The sequence below is a fragment of the Panicum hallii genome, chromosome 8 (assembly GCF_002211085.1).
Source record: "Panicum hallii strain FIL2 chromosome 8, PHallii_v3.1, whole genome shotgun sequence".
NCBI classification, from domain to species: Eukaryota; Viridiplantae; Streptophyta; class Magnoliopsida; order Poales; family Poaceae; genus Panicum; species Panicum hallii.
The window spans coordinates 44,177,223-44,194,145 of NC_038049.1; the positions used below are offsets into that span (position 1 = coordinate 44,177,223).

General features: G+C 49.6%; 3 protein-coding genes across 4 annotated transcripts in view; 1 reads left to right on the top strand and 2 right to left on the bottom strand.

The window, feature by feature from the left end:
* LOC112901941 (flavone O-methyltransferase 1-like) overlaps positions 1-1,066 on the bottom strand; it is a 21,439-nt gene extending 20,373 nt beyond the window's left edge. Inside the window, exon 1 of the mRNA XM_025970816.1 lies at positions 75-1,066. Coding sequence (XP_025826601.1) covers positions 75-968 — 894 coding nt within the window. The 5' untranslated portion in view covers positions 969-1,066. The remainder of the gene's footprint in view (positions 1-74) is intronic.
* A 977-nt stretch (positions 1,067-2,043) lies between these two features.
* The window catches only part of LOC112901937 (tyrosine decarboxylase 1-like), a 35,956-nt gene continuing 21,076 nt past the window's right edge, over positions 2,044-16,923 (top strand). Inside the window, exons 1-2 of one of the 2 annotated variants that reach the window (XM_025970810.1) lie at positions 2,044-2,931; positions 3,052-3,220. In XM_025970810.1, the coding sequence (XP_025826595.1) occupies positions 2,121-2,931; positions 3,052-3,220 (980 nt within the window). In that variant the 5' untranslated portion in view covers positions 2,044-2,120. Of the gene's footprint in view, positions 2,932-3,051; positions 3,984-16,923 lie in introns of those variants that run through there. The other variant, XM_025970809.1, reaches the window with a different exon arrangement.
* On the bottom strand, positions 12,415-13,642 carry LOC112901940 (flavone O-methyltransferase 1-like). Its single transcript, XM_025970814.1, has one exon. It carries the CDS (start codon positions 13,542-13,544, stop codon positions 12,468-12,470), a length of 1,077 nt encoding a protein of 358 aa, XP_025826599.1. The 5' UTR covers positions 13,545-13,642; the 3' UTR covers positions 12,415-12,467.

Below are 16,923 nucleotides of genomic sequence, written 5' to 3' on the forward strand. Positions count from 1 at the left end.
TTGCCGTCAGGGCTGTACGCGAGCAGGCACACGTCGACGCCGATCAACCCCTGCGCGCTGTTCGTGGCGTCCGGGTTCACCGGCAGGATGCACTCGACACTGATGAGCTTCCCATGCAGCGGCAGCGCGTCGTAGCAGTTCTTGAGCAGCCTGGCGCAGTGGTGGTCGCCCCAGCAGTTGAGGATCCACTTCATGAGAATGGCATCGCCGGAGGGTACCTCCTCGAACATGTCACCACCCACGTGCTGCACATGCACGCCGGGGTAGGCTGGCGCCTCGGAGATGACGTGGGGGAGGTCGAAGTTGATCCCATGAATGGTCGGGTACCTGGAGGTGATGGCGTGGATGGTGGAGCCAAGGCCGCCGCCGACATCGACGAGGGTGCGGACGCCGTCGAAGCCCGTGTAGAGCTCGAGGAGCTTTTCGGTGAGGATGACGGAGTGCTGCTTCATGGCCTCATTGAAGACGCTGTTGAAGCGCGCGTCCGTGCCGGCGTAGTCGAACCAGGAAGGTGTCCCGAACGCCCTATTGAACGGGCTGCCACCCTCAAGGACCGCGTCCGTCATGTAGCTCCAGGCGTGCATGAAGAGCTTGTCGTTGGCGAGGAGGTGGAACGGCGCCATGGAGACGCCATCCTTGTTGGGGGTGAGCCACTTGCACACCGGCGCGGCGCTGTACCGGCGGGACAGGCTGCCGTCCTCGCCCTCCTCCACCACGCACGACACGACGTTGTAGGAGGCAAGCAGCCGCAGCAAGCGATCGACCATGGACGCCGCGGCCGGGTTGGCCTTGGACGGCAGCTTCGCGGCCACCTCCTTGGGAGTGAGGGCCTTGCCGCCGGCGCCCACGAGGGTCTCGAGCAGGCCCAGCTCGATGGCAGTCCTGAGCGTCATCGGCAGGACGGCCGACGACACTAGCTGCAGCGCGTGCAGGCATGTCTCCTCGTCGGCAATGTCCGTGGAGCCCATCTGCCTCTTGGATCGGATTGGAGCACAGCAACTAGCTGATGGAGGAGTTGTGAGCGCTGGCAGCTGAGTGATGATGTGCGTTGAAGGGGGTGTGGGCACGAGCTGAGCTTATATAGGGCTTCCTGCAGGCTTTGTTCTCACCTACCTCAAAATTAGTCTTGACACGTATGGGAGTGTGGCTGTAAAATGTCTGTGATCTGCGTGAGAGCTGCGGGATGGTGACGGACACAGTGGCATTCTATTTTCTATTGCTAATTACCGCACGCAAAAAACCCGTGATGCACAAGGCTGAGAACAGATACAGAATCTGCAAACCGATTCATGGCACTAGCTGGTAGAGTTGTAGTGAAGCTGCGCAGGAGTTTCAGATATGCATGGGCGTGGACGTCGCGTGATGCACCTGGCTTCGCTACAGAAGATTTTCTTTATTTTATTCATTTTGGTGCTGGGTACAAGCAACTTTCTAGAGTCTGCACGTTTGACATGAAATTTCCGGGAAATGGGTTCATATCCACAAACTCCACTACTAAACACAACTTGAAGTGACTGAAAGCCCAAAACGCAAAATAAATTGCACAAGTTTGTGGTCCAGTTTTGACTAATCAAAGTATTTTTGTATGGTTGTTTTGGATGGAGAAGCTATAAGGTGATAGATAGACTGGAGTACAATCTTCCTATTTTTCTGCTATTTAGATGACTTGATACTTTTCTAGGCTTACTAATAACCATCCAGAGCTCCCGACACAACCGCGTGAGCACCGTCTCCCGACACCTGCACATGATGACTACATGCGCCCACATGCAACTAGTACAAATGTGTGCCTAGTTTGTTTATTTTTTGATAGATCTGTAGAGTATCAATTATTAATAACTAATAACAAACGTGCTGCACAAAAGGTGACTCACCAGGAAGCTGGAGCATGTCGTCAAAATAGCTAGCGAGAAAGCATCGTATCTCCGAGAGCGAGAGAGCATGCCCAAGTGAGTGTCTTTCCTGTGACTAGGTTCGTGATGCACATGGCAGAATGCAGAACCTATATATATGAGCCAGATGTGGGCTTCCAAACCAAATCACATCGCTCCTGCTACGGTGCTGTAGTGAACCCTACTTTCCTTGCCACGCCTGAATTCAAGCTTCTTTCCTGGCCGCCCATGGGTAGCCTTCCACTTGAAGCGATGATGCCACTGGACCCCGAGACATTCGCCGGGGAGTCGGGCGCAGTGGTCGGCTTCCTCGCCGACTACTACCGCAACGTCGACAAGTACCCGGTCATGGCTAACCCCGAGCCGGGCTCCATCCGTAAGCTTCTTCCGGATGCAGCCCCAGAGTTGGGTGAGTCCATGGACCGCATACTCGACGACGTGCAGCGGGACATCCTCCCGGGGCTCACACACTGGCAGAGCCCCAGCTTCTTCGCCTACTTCCCGGCGAACGCGAGCAGTGCAGGGTTCGCCGGGGAGATGTTGTCCGCTGGTCTCAATGTCGTACCTTTCGTCTGGACGGCATCACCGGTGGCCACCGAGCTGGAGCAGGTCGTGGTTGATTGGATGGCTAGCCTCCTCGGCCTACCGGAGCGCTTCCACTTCAAGGGAGGAGGAGGCGGTGTCCTGCACGGGAGCACGTGCGAGGCCGTGGTGTGCACGCTTGCGGCCGCACGCGACCGTGCGTTGAGCAAGCTCGGCCATGAAGGCATCCTCAAGCTGGTCGTGTACGCCTCGGACCAGACCCACGCGACCTTTCAGAAGGGCGCGAGCATCGTCGGCATCCCTCCAGCAAACTTCCGCATCCTACGGACGTCGGCGGAGTCAGGATACGGCCTGACTGCCGACACCGTCCAAAGAGCAGTGGAGGAAGACGTCGCCCGCGGACTGGTTCCTCTTTACCTGTGCGCCACAATCGGCACTACCGGTCTCGGGGCCATTGACCGAGTGCGAGAGCTCGGTCATGTTGCTCGGCGTTATGGTATTAGCTTCAACCTCCTTCCCAGCCCCCCCCCCTCTCTCTCTCTCCGATGCTAATCATCCACTTGATTATATGCATATAACCATCTGACAAGATTACATATGTAATACTATCGTACAGGAACCTGGCTGCACATCGACGCTGCATACGCCGGCAGTGCGGCCATTTGCCCAGAGTTCCAAGGTAACCTCGACGGCGCTGAGCTGGCGGACTCGGTGAGCATGAACCCACACAAGTGGTTGCTCACCAACATGGACTGTTGCTGCCTTTGGGTGGCAAACCCCACCACCATGACCGACGCACTGTCCACCGACCCAGAGTACCTCAGGAACGTCGGCGGTGCGTCAAAGATGACGACAGACACGATCGACTACAAGGACTGGCAGATTGCCCTGTCACGCCGCTTCCGCGCCATCAAGCTGTGGGTGGTGCTGCGGCGCTATGGAACGGCGGGCATGCGCGCGCACATACGGAGGCACATCCGGATGGCGGAGTGGTTTGAGCGCGTCGTGGCGGCTGACGAGCGCTTCGAGGTCGTGGTGCCGAGGAGCTTCTCCCTCGTGTGCTTCCGCCTCCGCCCGCGCTTCATGGAGGATAAAGCGGTGGAGTCCCTGAACCGCGAGCTCCTCGTGGCGGTGAACGCAAGCGGGCGGGCGTTCATGACGCATTTCGTTGTGGATGGCAAGTTTGTGATCCGCCTAGCCGTGGGTGGCTCCATGACGGAGATGCGGCACGTCCGCGGAGCATGGGAGCTGATCAAGGAGAAGGCCAATGAATTGCTCGCCGGCTGTTAGTTAGATTTCATGGCTGATATATAGTAGCTAGTCATCAGTCCATCATCATCTTGCTTGCGACTAAGAGTTCCGTGGCAGGAGTTTAAGAGTTATTGCGATGTGGAATGAAAGTCAAGAGATGACATAACATATTGCCATTGTTTTCCCTTACCAACACAAATACTTATCCATGAAACCCCTGCTGAGTAAATCTGCTACGAATGGTCCCGGCGGAAGAATAGTTCCTGTGATACTTGCAGCCCTGCATCGGCAAAAATATGAAGCCTTTAACCCTGTGTGTCTTTGCGGCTTCGAGAAAAATAAATATGAAGACTAATCTATTTCATCATTCTTGTTGCCTGAAGCATCGAAATGCATGCATGTTCGAGGGAGCTAGACCATGTATTTCTGTTTGGTTTTACAGAGGAGGTGGCTAACGAGAGTAGTCTGTGGTGGTGCTCAGGTGGTGCTTCAGCACTCTCCATGAACCAGGGGCGAAGCTACAGCTAGTAGCCGGGGTCCGGCGACCCCGATAACTCCAGAAAAATCCCTTTATATCACTGTTGATCTAAATGAAATGACCCGTAAAAAACTAGATTACTACACATCGAACCCGGCGCTTCAAGTTTCTTGCTTCGCCCCTACCATGAACTGCTCATCAGGTCGATACCGCTTAAGCCATGCATCCTACGGTAATGTTTGGTAGCGGTTGGGGTTCTAGTGTGTGTGGGGTGTCTTTAGCTTTATTTGGTAAAGCACAAGCTGGTCTCTATATCCACCTATTGGCCTGTCCTTGTAGAGTTCCCCTTGAAAGCTATAGGATCTGCTACTGCGCGATTAGATTAGGAGAAACCTCTGCGCAATTTGCTTAATCTAGAAACAGAGAGAGAGAGATTGAGAGATGCAGGGAAGGGCACGGGGTATACCTTCGTGCCCTAGGCCGGCGGCGGATGCAGAAGTGCCCGCCATGGCGGTGTAGCGCGGGGATCGGAGCAGTTCGGCCGTAGGGGTTCACGGTCGAGGCAGAGGGCGTCGAGGATCGCCGGAGGAGCTTCCCGCCGCTGCCGCGCTTGACTTAGATCGGCTAGGGTTGACTGTGGGTGGGGTGGCGGCGGCCGGTGGACTTCGTATATCGAGCCGCTGGCCCCCACCTCCTTTTTATAGCGCGGCGCGACGGGGGCCCACCAGCTAGGGTACCGCTGGAACGCCCCCGATCAGGGCGCGGGGTGAGGCGGGTCATCGGGCCCGTTGGGATCCGATGACCCAGAGAGATCAATTCTAACAGTCTCCCCCTTGATCTCACCCTGTACTATTCTTTTACTTTTACTTTTTCGCGTTTCGTCATAGATTTGTGTATAGAGCATGCCTCATCGTCACGATCAGCTGTCGATGGATTTAGCAGCTACAATTCACGCTTCCATTCAGAAACGGATTCTTTAACCTTTTTGGCCCTTGTAGTCCGAAGATCATAGGCTATCCCTTAGCCCCATGCCGGCTACGTGTTCCTTGAACACGTTGGGTGGTAAGCCTTTCGTTAGCGGATCCGCAAGCATTTTCACTGTGCTTATGTGCTCGAGATTAATGATCTGATCTCGGACTTTATCTTTCACAACATAATACTTTATATCTATGTGTTTGGCAGCACCACTTGTCTTGTTGTTGTGAGCATACATTACTGCGGGCTCGTTATCGCAGTACAACTGTAATGGTTTAGATATTTCATCAACCATTCTCAGACCAGGTACAAACTTCTTTAGCCAGTTCACCTGCCCTGTAGCCTCATAACACGCAACAAACTCGGCATACATTGTGGACGATGTAGTGACGGTTTGTTTGCAACTTTTCCATGATATTGCTCCCCCGGCTAGGGTGAACACATATCCTGACGTGGATTTTCTGTCATCTCCTGCGTAATCGGAATCTGAGTATCCTACGATACGCAGAGATTCTGTTTTCCTGTACGTTAACATGAGGCCTTTTGTTCCTTGCAAATAGCGCAGAACTTTCTTTACCAATTTCCAGTGTTCTGGTCCTGGATTACTCTAGAATCTGCCAAGCAACCCGGTAACGTAAGCTATGTCAGGGCGTGTGCACACTTGTGCGTACTGTAGGCTTCCCACAGCAGAAGCATATGGTACCGTTTTCATTTGATCGATCTCATATTGAGTTTTGGGGCATTGAAATTCCCCATATCTGTCGCCCTTAACTATAGGTGCAGGTGAAGCACTGCATTTGTGCATATTGAATTTCTTCAGGACCTTTTCTATATATGTCTTTTGCGATAGTCCTAATACCCCTTTCAATCTGTCTCGGTGAATCTCGATTCCTAGGACGAATCTTGCTTCACCGAGGTCTTTCATCTCGAAATGCGAGAATAAAAACTTTTTCGTTTCCAGTAGCAGACTGACATCACTACTTGCTAGTAGAATATCGTCCACATACAGGATTAGGAAGACGTACTTCCCATTCTTGAACTTTGCGTAAACGCAATTGTCCTCGACATTTTCTTTAAACCCGAATTCTTTTATTGTCTTATCGAACTTCAAATACCACTGTCTTGAAGCTTGCTTTAGCCCATAAATCGATTTCCTCAGACGGCATCCTAATTTTTCTTTGCCTTCCACGACAAAACCTTTCGGCTGTGCCATGTAGACGGTTTCATCTAGATCCCCGTTCAGGAATGCTGTCTTCACATCCATCTGATGTAATTCTAGATCGTAATGAGCTACAAGAGCCATTATGATTCTGAAAGAATCTTTACAAGAGACTGGGGAAAAAGTCTCGTTGTAATCAATTCCTTCTCTTTGTGTGTATCCTTTAGCCACGAGTCGTGCTTTAAATTTATCTATATTCCCTTGGGAGTCATATTTGGTTTTGTAGACCCATTTGCAGCCTACTGTTTTGGCTCCTTTAGGAATCTCCTCTAGGTCCCACACTTTGTTGGTACTCATCGATTTTATTTCGTCTTCCATAGCGTCAAGCCATTTCGACGAATGTTCACTTCTCATGGCTTCTTCAAATGAAGTGGGATCATCCTCCATTTGAATTTCTTCGCTATTATAGACTTCATAGTCATTAGAAATAGCGCGCTTCCTTATTCTTTGAGGTCTCCCGTGAGCCTGAGCCTGCGGTGCCTCATCTATTTGGGGCTGCTGGTGCTCCTCTTCTTGTGCGGCAATTGGCTCGTTAGGAGCCTGATGAATGGGTTCCTCTTCCTCATTCATCGTCACCACAGAAGGAGCCATTACAGGTGTCGGCATCGCAGTGACTTGCACTGGCGGTGCAGACACAGCGGGCAGCGGGAAAAAGGATTCCTGAATCACGGGATTGGGTGTATACACCCTCTTCTCCTCAAGATCAATTTTCCTTGCTGTGCCGCTCCCCCGGATCATTTGATCCTCAAGAAAAACTGCATGTCTCGTTTCTACAAATTTCGTCGATCTGTCTGGGCAGTAGAAACGAAAACCCTTTGACCTTTCTGGATAGCCAATAAAATGACAAGATACCGTTCTCGAATCTAGTTTTGCAATGGTCGGGTTAAACACTTTTGCCTCAGCAGGACTCCCCCACACCCGCAGGTGATTCAGTGAGGGTACTCTTCCTGTCCACATTTCATATGGCGTTTTCGGCACCGATTTACTTGGAACTCTGTTGAGAATGTGAATGGCGGTTTTCAGTGCCTCCATCCATAAACTCACTGGCAACATAGAGTAACTGATCATGCTTCGCACCATATCCATTAGGGTGCGATTACGTCTTTCAGCCACTCCGTTCTGCTGAGGCTCGCCCGGCATCGAGTACTGGGCTACTATGCCTTGTTCCATCAGGAACTTCGCAAAAGGTCCTGGAATTTGGCCATATTGGGTATGTCGGCCGTAGTATTCCCCTCCACGATCGGATCTTACGATTTTAATCTTTAAATCGTGTTGATTTTCTACTTCGGCTTTGAATATCTTAAATTTATCCAAAGCCTCCGATCTTTCTTTAATTGGATATATGTATCCATAACGGGAATAATCGTCTGTGAATGTTATGAACGAGTCATATCCATCCACACTCTTTACATTGAACGGACCACAGATATCTGTGTGAATTATTTCTAATACACCTGTGCTCCTCTTAGCATTTTTCTTTATTTTCTTAACGAATTTGCCTTTTATGCATTCAATGCATTGGTCTAAGTCAGAGAACTCTAATGGAGGAAGAATCTCGTTTTTAATTAATCTCTCTATTCTCCCCCTCGAAATATGGCCTAAACGACAGTGCCATAATTTCGACGACGCATCTTGAGTTCTCTTACGTTTTCTATTCGCGAGTGTAGACGAGAATACATTCGCACTCTTATCGCATACGGAATTCACACTTTCGCGTAACGATATCAAATAGAGATCATTCTTTCTGAATGCAATGGAAATAACTGTATCATTACATTCGATTAAACACCTGCCATCTCCAAATAGACAGGAATAACCATCTTTGTCCAGGCGAGACACACTAATCAAATTTCTGTGTAAAGAAGGAACAAATAAAACATCTCTAAGGACTATAATGAAGCCAGAGTCGAGTTCCAAATGAACGTCTCCTACTGCTTCAAGTCTGCCTGATTTCCATTTGCCACTCTAACTTGCTTTTCGCTTCTTTGAGTGGTTCTCGTCGAACGGAATCCCTGTAAAGAATTTGCAACATGAACAGTCGCTCCTGAATCAATCCACCAAGTAGATTTTGAATATTCTATATACAAGGATTCATTTACAAATGAAATAATATTCTCACCTCTCTTTTCCATGATCATCTTTAAATATTTGTGACAGTTCTTCTTGTAGTGACCCCTCTCTTTGCAGTAGAGACACTGATCTTTATCTACTAGAGCCTGTCCCTCCTGCGGTCTGTGTTGTTGAGAGTTTTTACCTTTAGAGGAGGATGAAGAAGAAGATGAAAAATTGCCTTTAAAGTTGGCATGCTTCTTCTTGTTCACATAGTTTAAGGATCCTCCAGTGGTGGACCTGATCCTTTCCTCCTCCTGAACACACATCGCAATAGTCTTTTCTATGTCCCAAGTTTGTGGTTGGGTGTTGTAATTGACGACAAAAGTGTCAAATTCTTTTGGCAACGAAGCAAAAACCAGATGGACAATGTGATCCTCCTTAAAGGCAAGGTCCAATGATTTTAGCTTGTTATTCTGGTTGACCATGCGATGAATGTGTTCCCTTATACCACCGTCAGTGTATCTTTCCGAAACCAGTTGTTTGATCAACTGGGTTGCATAAGTCTTTGAAGAACCAGTATACTGATTCTTTAGTTTTTCAAGATACTCTATGACAGTGGTACAATCTGGGATTGAGCCCACTGCCAAACACTTCTTGTTGGCAGGGAACCATTTTGCATAAAGTCTCTCATAGTCTGCTCTTGCTTTCTTATAAGCAAGCTCTGTTTGCTTCCAAGAAGCATCTGCGTCTGTGTCCTCTCTCTCAGGAAGCACAGGCTCTGTAGGAGTCGGTGTAGCTAGGACCCAATCCAATTCACCCATGATGAAATAGAGATCCAGCTTTCTGTACCATTCATTGTAATTATCTCCCTTTAATATTAGAATATCGTTGATGGAAAACATCATTGATACTCCTCCTGAAAAACATTCATGAGTGGTGAAAATATTAAATTAAAGTCAAATAAATTATTGCATATGTATAAATACGACGTTGGTCATAAATTAAAATATGCAATGACTTTGTGTATTAAAACTAAAACACCGTTGGGCAGAATTAGAATCAATACATAAAAATTATCTATTAAAATTGAGGCATAATCTCTTTTGTATTAAATCTAGAATACCGTTGGGCATAAATAGAAATAATACATGAAAAATATCTATAAAAGGTAATCCAGTAACAAATTGCAATATTATCACTTGTTAACGTTGGTCAAAAGATAATAATATTACAACTCAGAAAAAATTATCTATTTGCCTTGAAGAATTTAAATTATCCCGTTGGTTCAAATTTAAACTACAAGGCAAGTAATCAAAAGCATATGAAATTATTTAATCTTTGCAGCGGAAAACTGTAATTCTATCAAAAAATATATCTAAATTTGCCTTTTATAAGCAGTGCATCAAAGTTCTATTAAGTTTGAATTTGAAATGCATCAAATTCATCCAAATTCTATTGGAAAAATACTTCTGGAAATTGAAAGGTGATGCACAGCTCTTTCTTTTGCAACCAGCCCAGCCGGCCCATTCCCCGCGCGGCGGCCCAGCGGCAACAGCAGCCCGTGCGCGCGCGCGCGCGGCCTGCTAAGGCCCGGCCCGCCTTCCCTCGCGCACGGCCGCGCAGGCGCTCGCGCGTCCGGGCGAGAAAACCTGGGCCCGGGCCGCGCTTTCCCTTCCCCGCCTGGGCCTAAAGAAGCCCACACACGCGCGGGACGATGTCTGCCGTTGGATCGAGATCAACGGACGGCGTGGTTTTCGGTGGATCAAAAACACACGGCGCAGCCCCTCCCCCGAAACCCTAGCTCATTCGCTCTCTCTCCCCGACGCCTCCTTCTTCTCCACTCACCCGAGCGAGAGCGAGGCGACCGGCGGAGTGGCGCCACGGCGAGCCCCCTCGCCGGCGTGCGCGTCCACCGCAAGGTGAGCGCGCGGCCGTCGAGGGGCTTCACCGTGGTGCCCAGATCTGTGGCGCGGCGAGCAGCCCGGAGCAGCTCGCGCGTGCACTGTCCGCGCGGGGCCAAGGCCTCGCGGGATCCGGTCGGCGCACCGGCGTCCCGTGCACGCCGACGGTGGGCGGCGCAAAGAGGAAGGACGGGTAAGTTCATCCTTGGCCGCCGCCCCTTCTCTGTGTTTGATCTAGGGTTAGGGTTTCGTGGGTTTCTTGGGTTCTTTTCTGGGGATTTCTTTTGGATGTTTGCTCTGGGATCTCCGAGATCTAATCAACGCAACTAGCTAAGGCGACTGATACCAATGAAAGCTATAGGATCTGCTACTGCGCGATTAGATTAGGAGAAACCTCTGCGCAATTTGCTTAATCTAGAAACAGAGAGAGAGAGAGATTGAGAGATGCAGGGAAGGGCACGGGGTATACCTTCGTGCCCTAGGCCGGCGGCGGATGCAGAAGTCCCGCCATGGCGGTGTAGCGCGGGGATCGGAGCAGTTCGGCCGTAGGGGTTCACGGTCGAGGCAGAGGGCGTCGAGGATCGCCGGAGGAGCTTCCCGCCGCTGCCGCGCTTGACTTAGATCGGCTAGGGTTGACTGTGGGTGGGGTGGCGGCGGCCGGTGGACTTTGTATATCGAGCCGTTGGCCCCCACCTCCTTTTTCTAGCGCGGCGCGACGGGGGCCCACCAGCTAGGGTACCGCTGGAACGCCCCCGATCAGGGCGCGGGGTGAGGCGGGTCATCGGGCCCGTTGGGATCCGATGACCCAGAGAGATCAATTCTAACACCCCTCTCTTCGTATTAATTAAATGACACGCAGCTCTACCATGTCGTTTGAGAAAAAGTTAAACTCCCAATTAGCTTCGCTTAACACAAGATATTCTTCAGATAAAATTAACTTATCACATTAAACTTTATCCAATAGTTTGAATGGCAAGTAATAATTCCGTAAACACCAAGTCAGTAACCATCAAAATGCTTATTCTCCAAAAGCTACAAGTATATGTATCTGGCTGGAGGCACGCGCAAGGCGCAGTACCTTACAAATAGTTTTCCATGAACGTCCATCATGATTTGTAACCTAAAGAAATTTTACTAGGCACCGTACTAAATGGCGAACGGTAAGTTCCTTAAAGTTGAGCTACATATTGGTACAAGGCATACCCAAACATCTATAATGAAGTAACTGAAATCTACAATAAAAGTTAGAGCTCTATGTTGCTGATTCTTTCTCAACATGGCCATAAAGAATATATCCAAATCTCAGGCAACCATGCGTAATAAAAAGTTGAGTTAGATTGCATTGCCACCTCAAATTGGAGATGCATGTTAACCTAAAATCTCCACACATCCAGAACAATCCTTTCAAAATCCAGTGAATCAATTAGATCTCCAATTTGGATAAAAGATCCAACTTCCCTATCCATCTGAAAACCCATTTCCTCATGTCTAAAGAAAAAGAAGCACCTATACATTACTACCACTGGAGTGAGGACGATGTTACTAACCGTGGAGCATTTGGATTTGAGAAAAACATATGGCACCACCTCTCCTCAAGTTAAGCCACCATCGCCAAGAAGGGTTGATCACCATAATACCATACTTTCGCTTAACGCTGGACTTATGACTAAGCAAACACCACCGGTTCGTATCACACATCACCAGTGGTTGTGCTATGCATAGCAAAACGGATTTGAGACACCAGCATCTGAGTGTTTCCTGGTGCACAATCAGTCCGGGATTGAGCCACGTACCCGGAGAGAAATAGCCTGGATGGATTATTTCCACTTTGTCCTACAAACCGGTGGTGATGAATAGCCTCGATCACTCCCAATTCATGACCAATCAAACATTGATCGCCATTTTAACCGGCTGTGATTGGTCTGGAGTGAAGCCCGATTCTCTATCGGTGTCAAGGAGACATGAACTTTGCAATGTAAACTCATGAGAGAGCCAAACGGCTGGTGTTTCTCTATTTTATTCTTGTAAATAACATGGAGGTGGCAGTTACAAGAGACACCTTGGTCTAGTGCCGGCAGAGAAACACAGGATGGAAACTTTAGGTAGAATATTTTAATTTATTATGTAGATGGAGGCCGAAGCCTGCCCGGCGGCAGCTACTTGGTGTACTCGATGGCCCAGAAGTTGGCGTAGATGTAGGTGGACTTGACGCTGGTAAACCCGGCGCCCTTGGCGAGCTCCACGAACTCCCTCTCATACCTCTCCTTGCCGTCAGGGCTGTACGCGAGCAGGCACACGTCGACGCCGATCAACCCCTGCGCGCTGTTCGTGGCGTCCGGGTTCACCGGCAGGATGCACTCGACACTGATGAGCTTCCCATGCAGCGGCAGCGCGTCGTAGCAGTTCTTGAGCAGCCTGGCGCAGTGGTGGTCGCCCCAGCAGTTGAGGATCCACTTCATGAGAATGGCATCGCCGGAGGGTACCTCCTCGAACATGTCACCACCCACGTGCTGCACATGCACGCCGGGGTAGGCTGGCGCCTCGGAGATGACGTGGGGGAGGTCGAAGTTGATCCCATGAATGGTCGGGTACCTGGAGGTGATGGCGTGGATGGTGGAGCCAAGGCCGCCGCCGACATCGACGAGGGTGCGGACGCCGTCGAAGCCCGTGTAGAGCTCGAGGAGCTTTTCGGTGAGGATGACGGAGTGCTGCTTCATGGCCTCATTGAAGACGCTGTTGAAGCGCGCGTCCGTGCCGGCGTAGTCGAACCAGGAAGGTGTCCCGAACGCCCTATTGAACGGGCTGCCACCCTCAAGGACCGCGTCCGTCATGTAGCTCCAGGCGTGCATGAAGAGCTTGTCGTTGGCGAGGAGGTGGAACGGCGCCATGGAGACGCCATCCTTGTTGGGGGTGAGCCACTTGCACACCGGCGCGGCGCTGTACCGGCGGGACAGGCTGCCGTCCTCGCCCTCCTCCACCACGCACGACACGACGTTGTAGGAGGCAAGCAGCCGCAGCAAGCGATCGACCATGGACGCCGCGGCCGGGTTGGCCTTGGACGGCAGCTTCGCGGCCACCTCCTTGGGAGTGAGGGCCTTGCCGCCGGCGCCCACGAGGGTCTCGAGCAGGCCCAGCTCGATGGCAGTCCTGAGCGTCATCGGCAGGACGGCCGACGACACTAGCTGCAGCGCGTGCAGGCATGTCTCCTCGTCGGCAATGTCCGTGGAGCCCATCTGCCTCTTGGATCGGATTGGAGCACAGCAACTAGCTGATGGAGGAGTTGTGAGCGCTGGCAGCTGAGTGATGATGTGCGTTGAAGGGGGTGTGGGCACGAGCTGAGCTTATATAGGGCTTCCTGCAGGCTTTGTTCTCACCTACCTCAAAATTAGTCTTGACACGTATGGGAGTGTGGCTGTAAAATGTCTGTGATCTGCGTGAGAGCTGCGGGATGGTGACGGACACAGTGGCATTCTATTTTCTATTGCTAATTACCGCACGCAAAAAACCCGTGATGCACAAGGCTGAGAACAGATACAGAATCTGCAAACCGATTCATGGCACTAGCTGGTAGAGTTGTAGTGAAGCTGCGCAGGAGTTTCAGATATGCATGGGCGTGGACGTCGCGTGATGCACCTGGCTTCGCTACAGAAGATTTTCTTTATTTTATTCATTTTGGTGCTGGGTACAAGCAACTTTCTAGAGTCTGCACGTTTGACATGAAATTTCCGGGAAATGGGTTCATATCCACAAACTCCACTACTAAACACAACTTGAAGTGACTGAAAGCCCAAAACGCAAAATAAATTGCACAAGTTTGTGGTCCAGTTTTGACTAATCAAAGTATTTTTGTATGGTTGTTTTGGATGGAGAAGCTATAAGGTGATAGATAGACTGGAGTACAATCTTCCTATTTTTCTGCTATTTAGATGACTTGATACTTTTCTAGGCTTACTAATAACCATCCAGAGCTCCCGACACAACCGCGTGAGCACCGTCTCCCGACACCTGCACATGATGACTACATGCGCCCACATGCAACTAGTACAAATGTGTGCCTAGTTTGTTTATTTTTTGATAGATCTGTAGAGTATCAATTATTAATAACTAATAACAAACGTGCTGCACAAAAGGTGACTCACCAGGAAGCTAGAGCATCCGGAGCTTTCGTGCCATCAAGCTGGGTGGTGCTGGGGCGCTATGGAGCGGCGGGCATGCGCGCGCCCATAAGGAGGCACATCCGGATGGCAGAGTGGTTGGAGCGCGTCGTGGCGGCTGACGAGCGCTTCAAGGTTGGGGTGCCGAGGAGCTTCTCCCTCGTGTGCTTCCGCCTCCGCCCACACTTCATGGAGGATAAAGCCGTTGAGGCCCTAAACCGCGAGCTCCTCATGGCGGTGAACGCTACTAGGCGGGCGTTCCTGACATATTTTGTTGTGGATGGCAAGTTTGTGATCCGCCTAGCTGTGGGTGGATCCATGACGGAGATGCGGCATGTCTGGGGAGCATGGGAGCTGATCAAGGAGAAGGCCAATGAATTGCTCGCCGGTTGTTAGTTGGATTTCATGGCTGATACATAGTAGCTTATAGTCAGTCCATCAGCATCTTGCTTGCTACTAAGATTTCCATGCCACGAGTTTAAGAATTATAATGATATCGAATAATAGTTGAGAGATAACATAACATATTCCCATCTTTTTTTTTGTTACCAGCACAAATACTTGTCCATGAAACCCCTGCTGAGGAAATTGTCTATGAGTGTGGTCCCTGCGGAAGAATATTCCTTGTGATAATTGCAGCCTTAGCATCTGCAAAAATACGAACCCTTTAGGCCTGTGTGTCTAGGCAGCTTCGAGAAAAAAAAATATGGAGCCTAAACTCTTTCATCATTCTTGTTGCCTGGGAGTTTGAGGGGGAATTAGTCCAAGTATTTCCTTTTGGTTTTACAGGAGGTGGCTAACGAGAGTAGTTTCTGTTGCGTAGGTGGTGGTTCTGAACTCCATGAAATGCTCATCAGGTCGTTTGCCTTGGATACTGCTCATCAGATTCCCAGGGTAATGTTTGGTAGTGGTTGGGGTTCCAGTGTGCGTGGCGTGTCTGTTGTAGCTGGTTGTGTTTTGAGTAGACATGTTGGTCTTTCCTTGTAGTTTTTTCCCTCTCTTCTTATTAATGAAATGACACGCAGCTCTATTGTGTCGTTTGAGAAAAAGTGAAACTCCATTTAGCTTTGGTTAACGTAAGATATTCTTCAGATATAATTAACTTATCACATTAAACTTTATTCATTATGTTGAATGCCAAGTATTAATAAATCTGTAAACACCAAGTTAGTAACCATTAAAAATGCTAATTCTCCAAACACTACATATCTATGTATCTGGCTGGAGGCACGCGCAAGGTGCAATACCGAGCGACTGGCGATGGTAAAATTTCCATAGTTCAAATAGTTTTTCAAAATTTCCATCACGATTTAACCTAAAGAATTTTTACCCGGCACCATTAAGGGATTGAGCCACATACCTGGAGAGAAATAGTCCGGATGGATTATTTCCGGCTTAGGATCACTCCCAATTATGACCAATCAAAGGTTGATCGCCATTTAATCGGTTGTGATTGGCCGGGAGTGAAACCCGGTTCTTTATAAGTGTCAAGGGGACATGAACTTTGCAATGTAAAATCATGAGCGAACCAAAGAGCTGCTCTTTCTTTATTATATTCTTGTTAATAACATAGAGGTGGCCGTGATAGGAGACACCTTGGTCTAGTGCAGCAAGGAAACACAAGATGGAAAGTTTAGGTAAAATATTTTAATTTATTATGCAGATGGAGGTAGAGGTTAGCCCGGTAGGAGCTACTTGGTGTACTCGATGGTCCAAAAGTTGGCATAGACGTAGGTGGGCATGATGCTGATAGACCCGGCATCCTTGGCGAGCTCCACAGACTCCCTCTCGTACCTCTCCTTGCCGTTGGGGCTGTATGCCGATTGTATGGCGTAATGTACGTTATGCAAACAGAATTCTAGGGTTATTATGGAATAAGAAGAATTCTTCCATTCGTTTTCTCTTTGGAGAAAAACCAAACTCAAACTTTTCGAGTTAGCGGAATTCCTAGTAAAAAAAAGAATCCTGGATTCTTCCACTTAGATGAAATAGCTTAGATGAAATAGTTCCGCACACGTCGACGCCGATCAACCCCTGCGCGTTGTTTGTGGCGTCCGGAGTCACCAGCAGGATGCACTCTACGCTGATGAGCTTCCCATGCGGCGGCAGCTTGGCGCAGTGGTCGTCGCCCCAGCAGCTGAGGATCCACTTCATGAGGACGTGGCGTGGCCGGAGGGCACCTTCTCGAGCACGTCGCGGCCCACGTGCTGCACATGCACGCTGGGGCAGGCCGGTGCCTCGGAGTTATTTATCCCATGAATATACGGACGGTGGAGCTGAGGCCGCCGCCAACATCGGCAAGGGTGCGTGATGCACAAGGCTGCTGTGCTGCGTCGTCTCTAGTGTCGGTGCTGTCGTGCTGCATGGGAAGTAGAGAGACTGACGGTGCATAAATCCAAACTAAGCTAAAGAAAACATCCAAATGCACATTGCCTTCTTTTATTAATTGCAGCATTTT

Excerpts from the sequence above, each read along its gene's own strand:
- LOC112901940 (XM_025970814.1), bottom strand. The coding sequence starts at position 13,544 with ATGGGCTCCACGGACATTGCCGACGAGGAGACATGCCTGCACGCGCTG.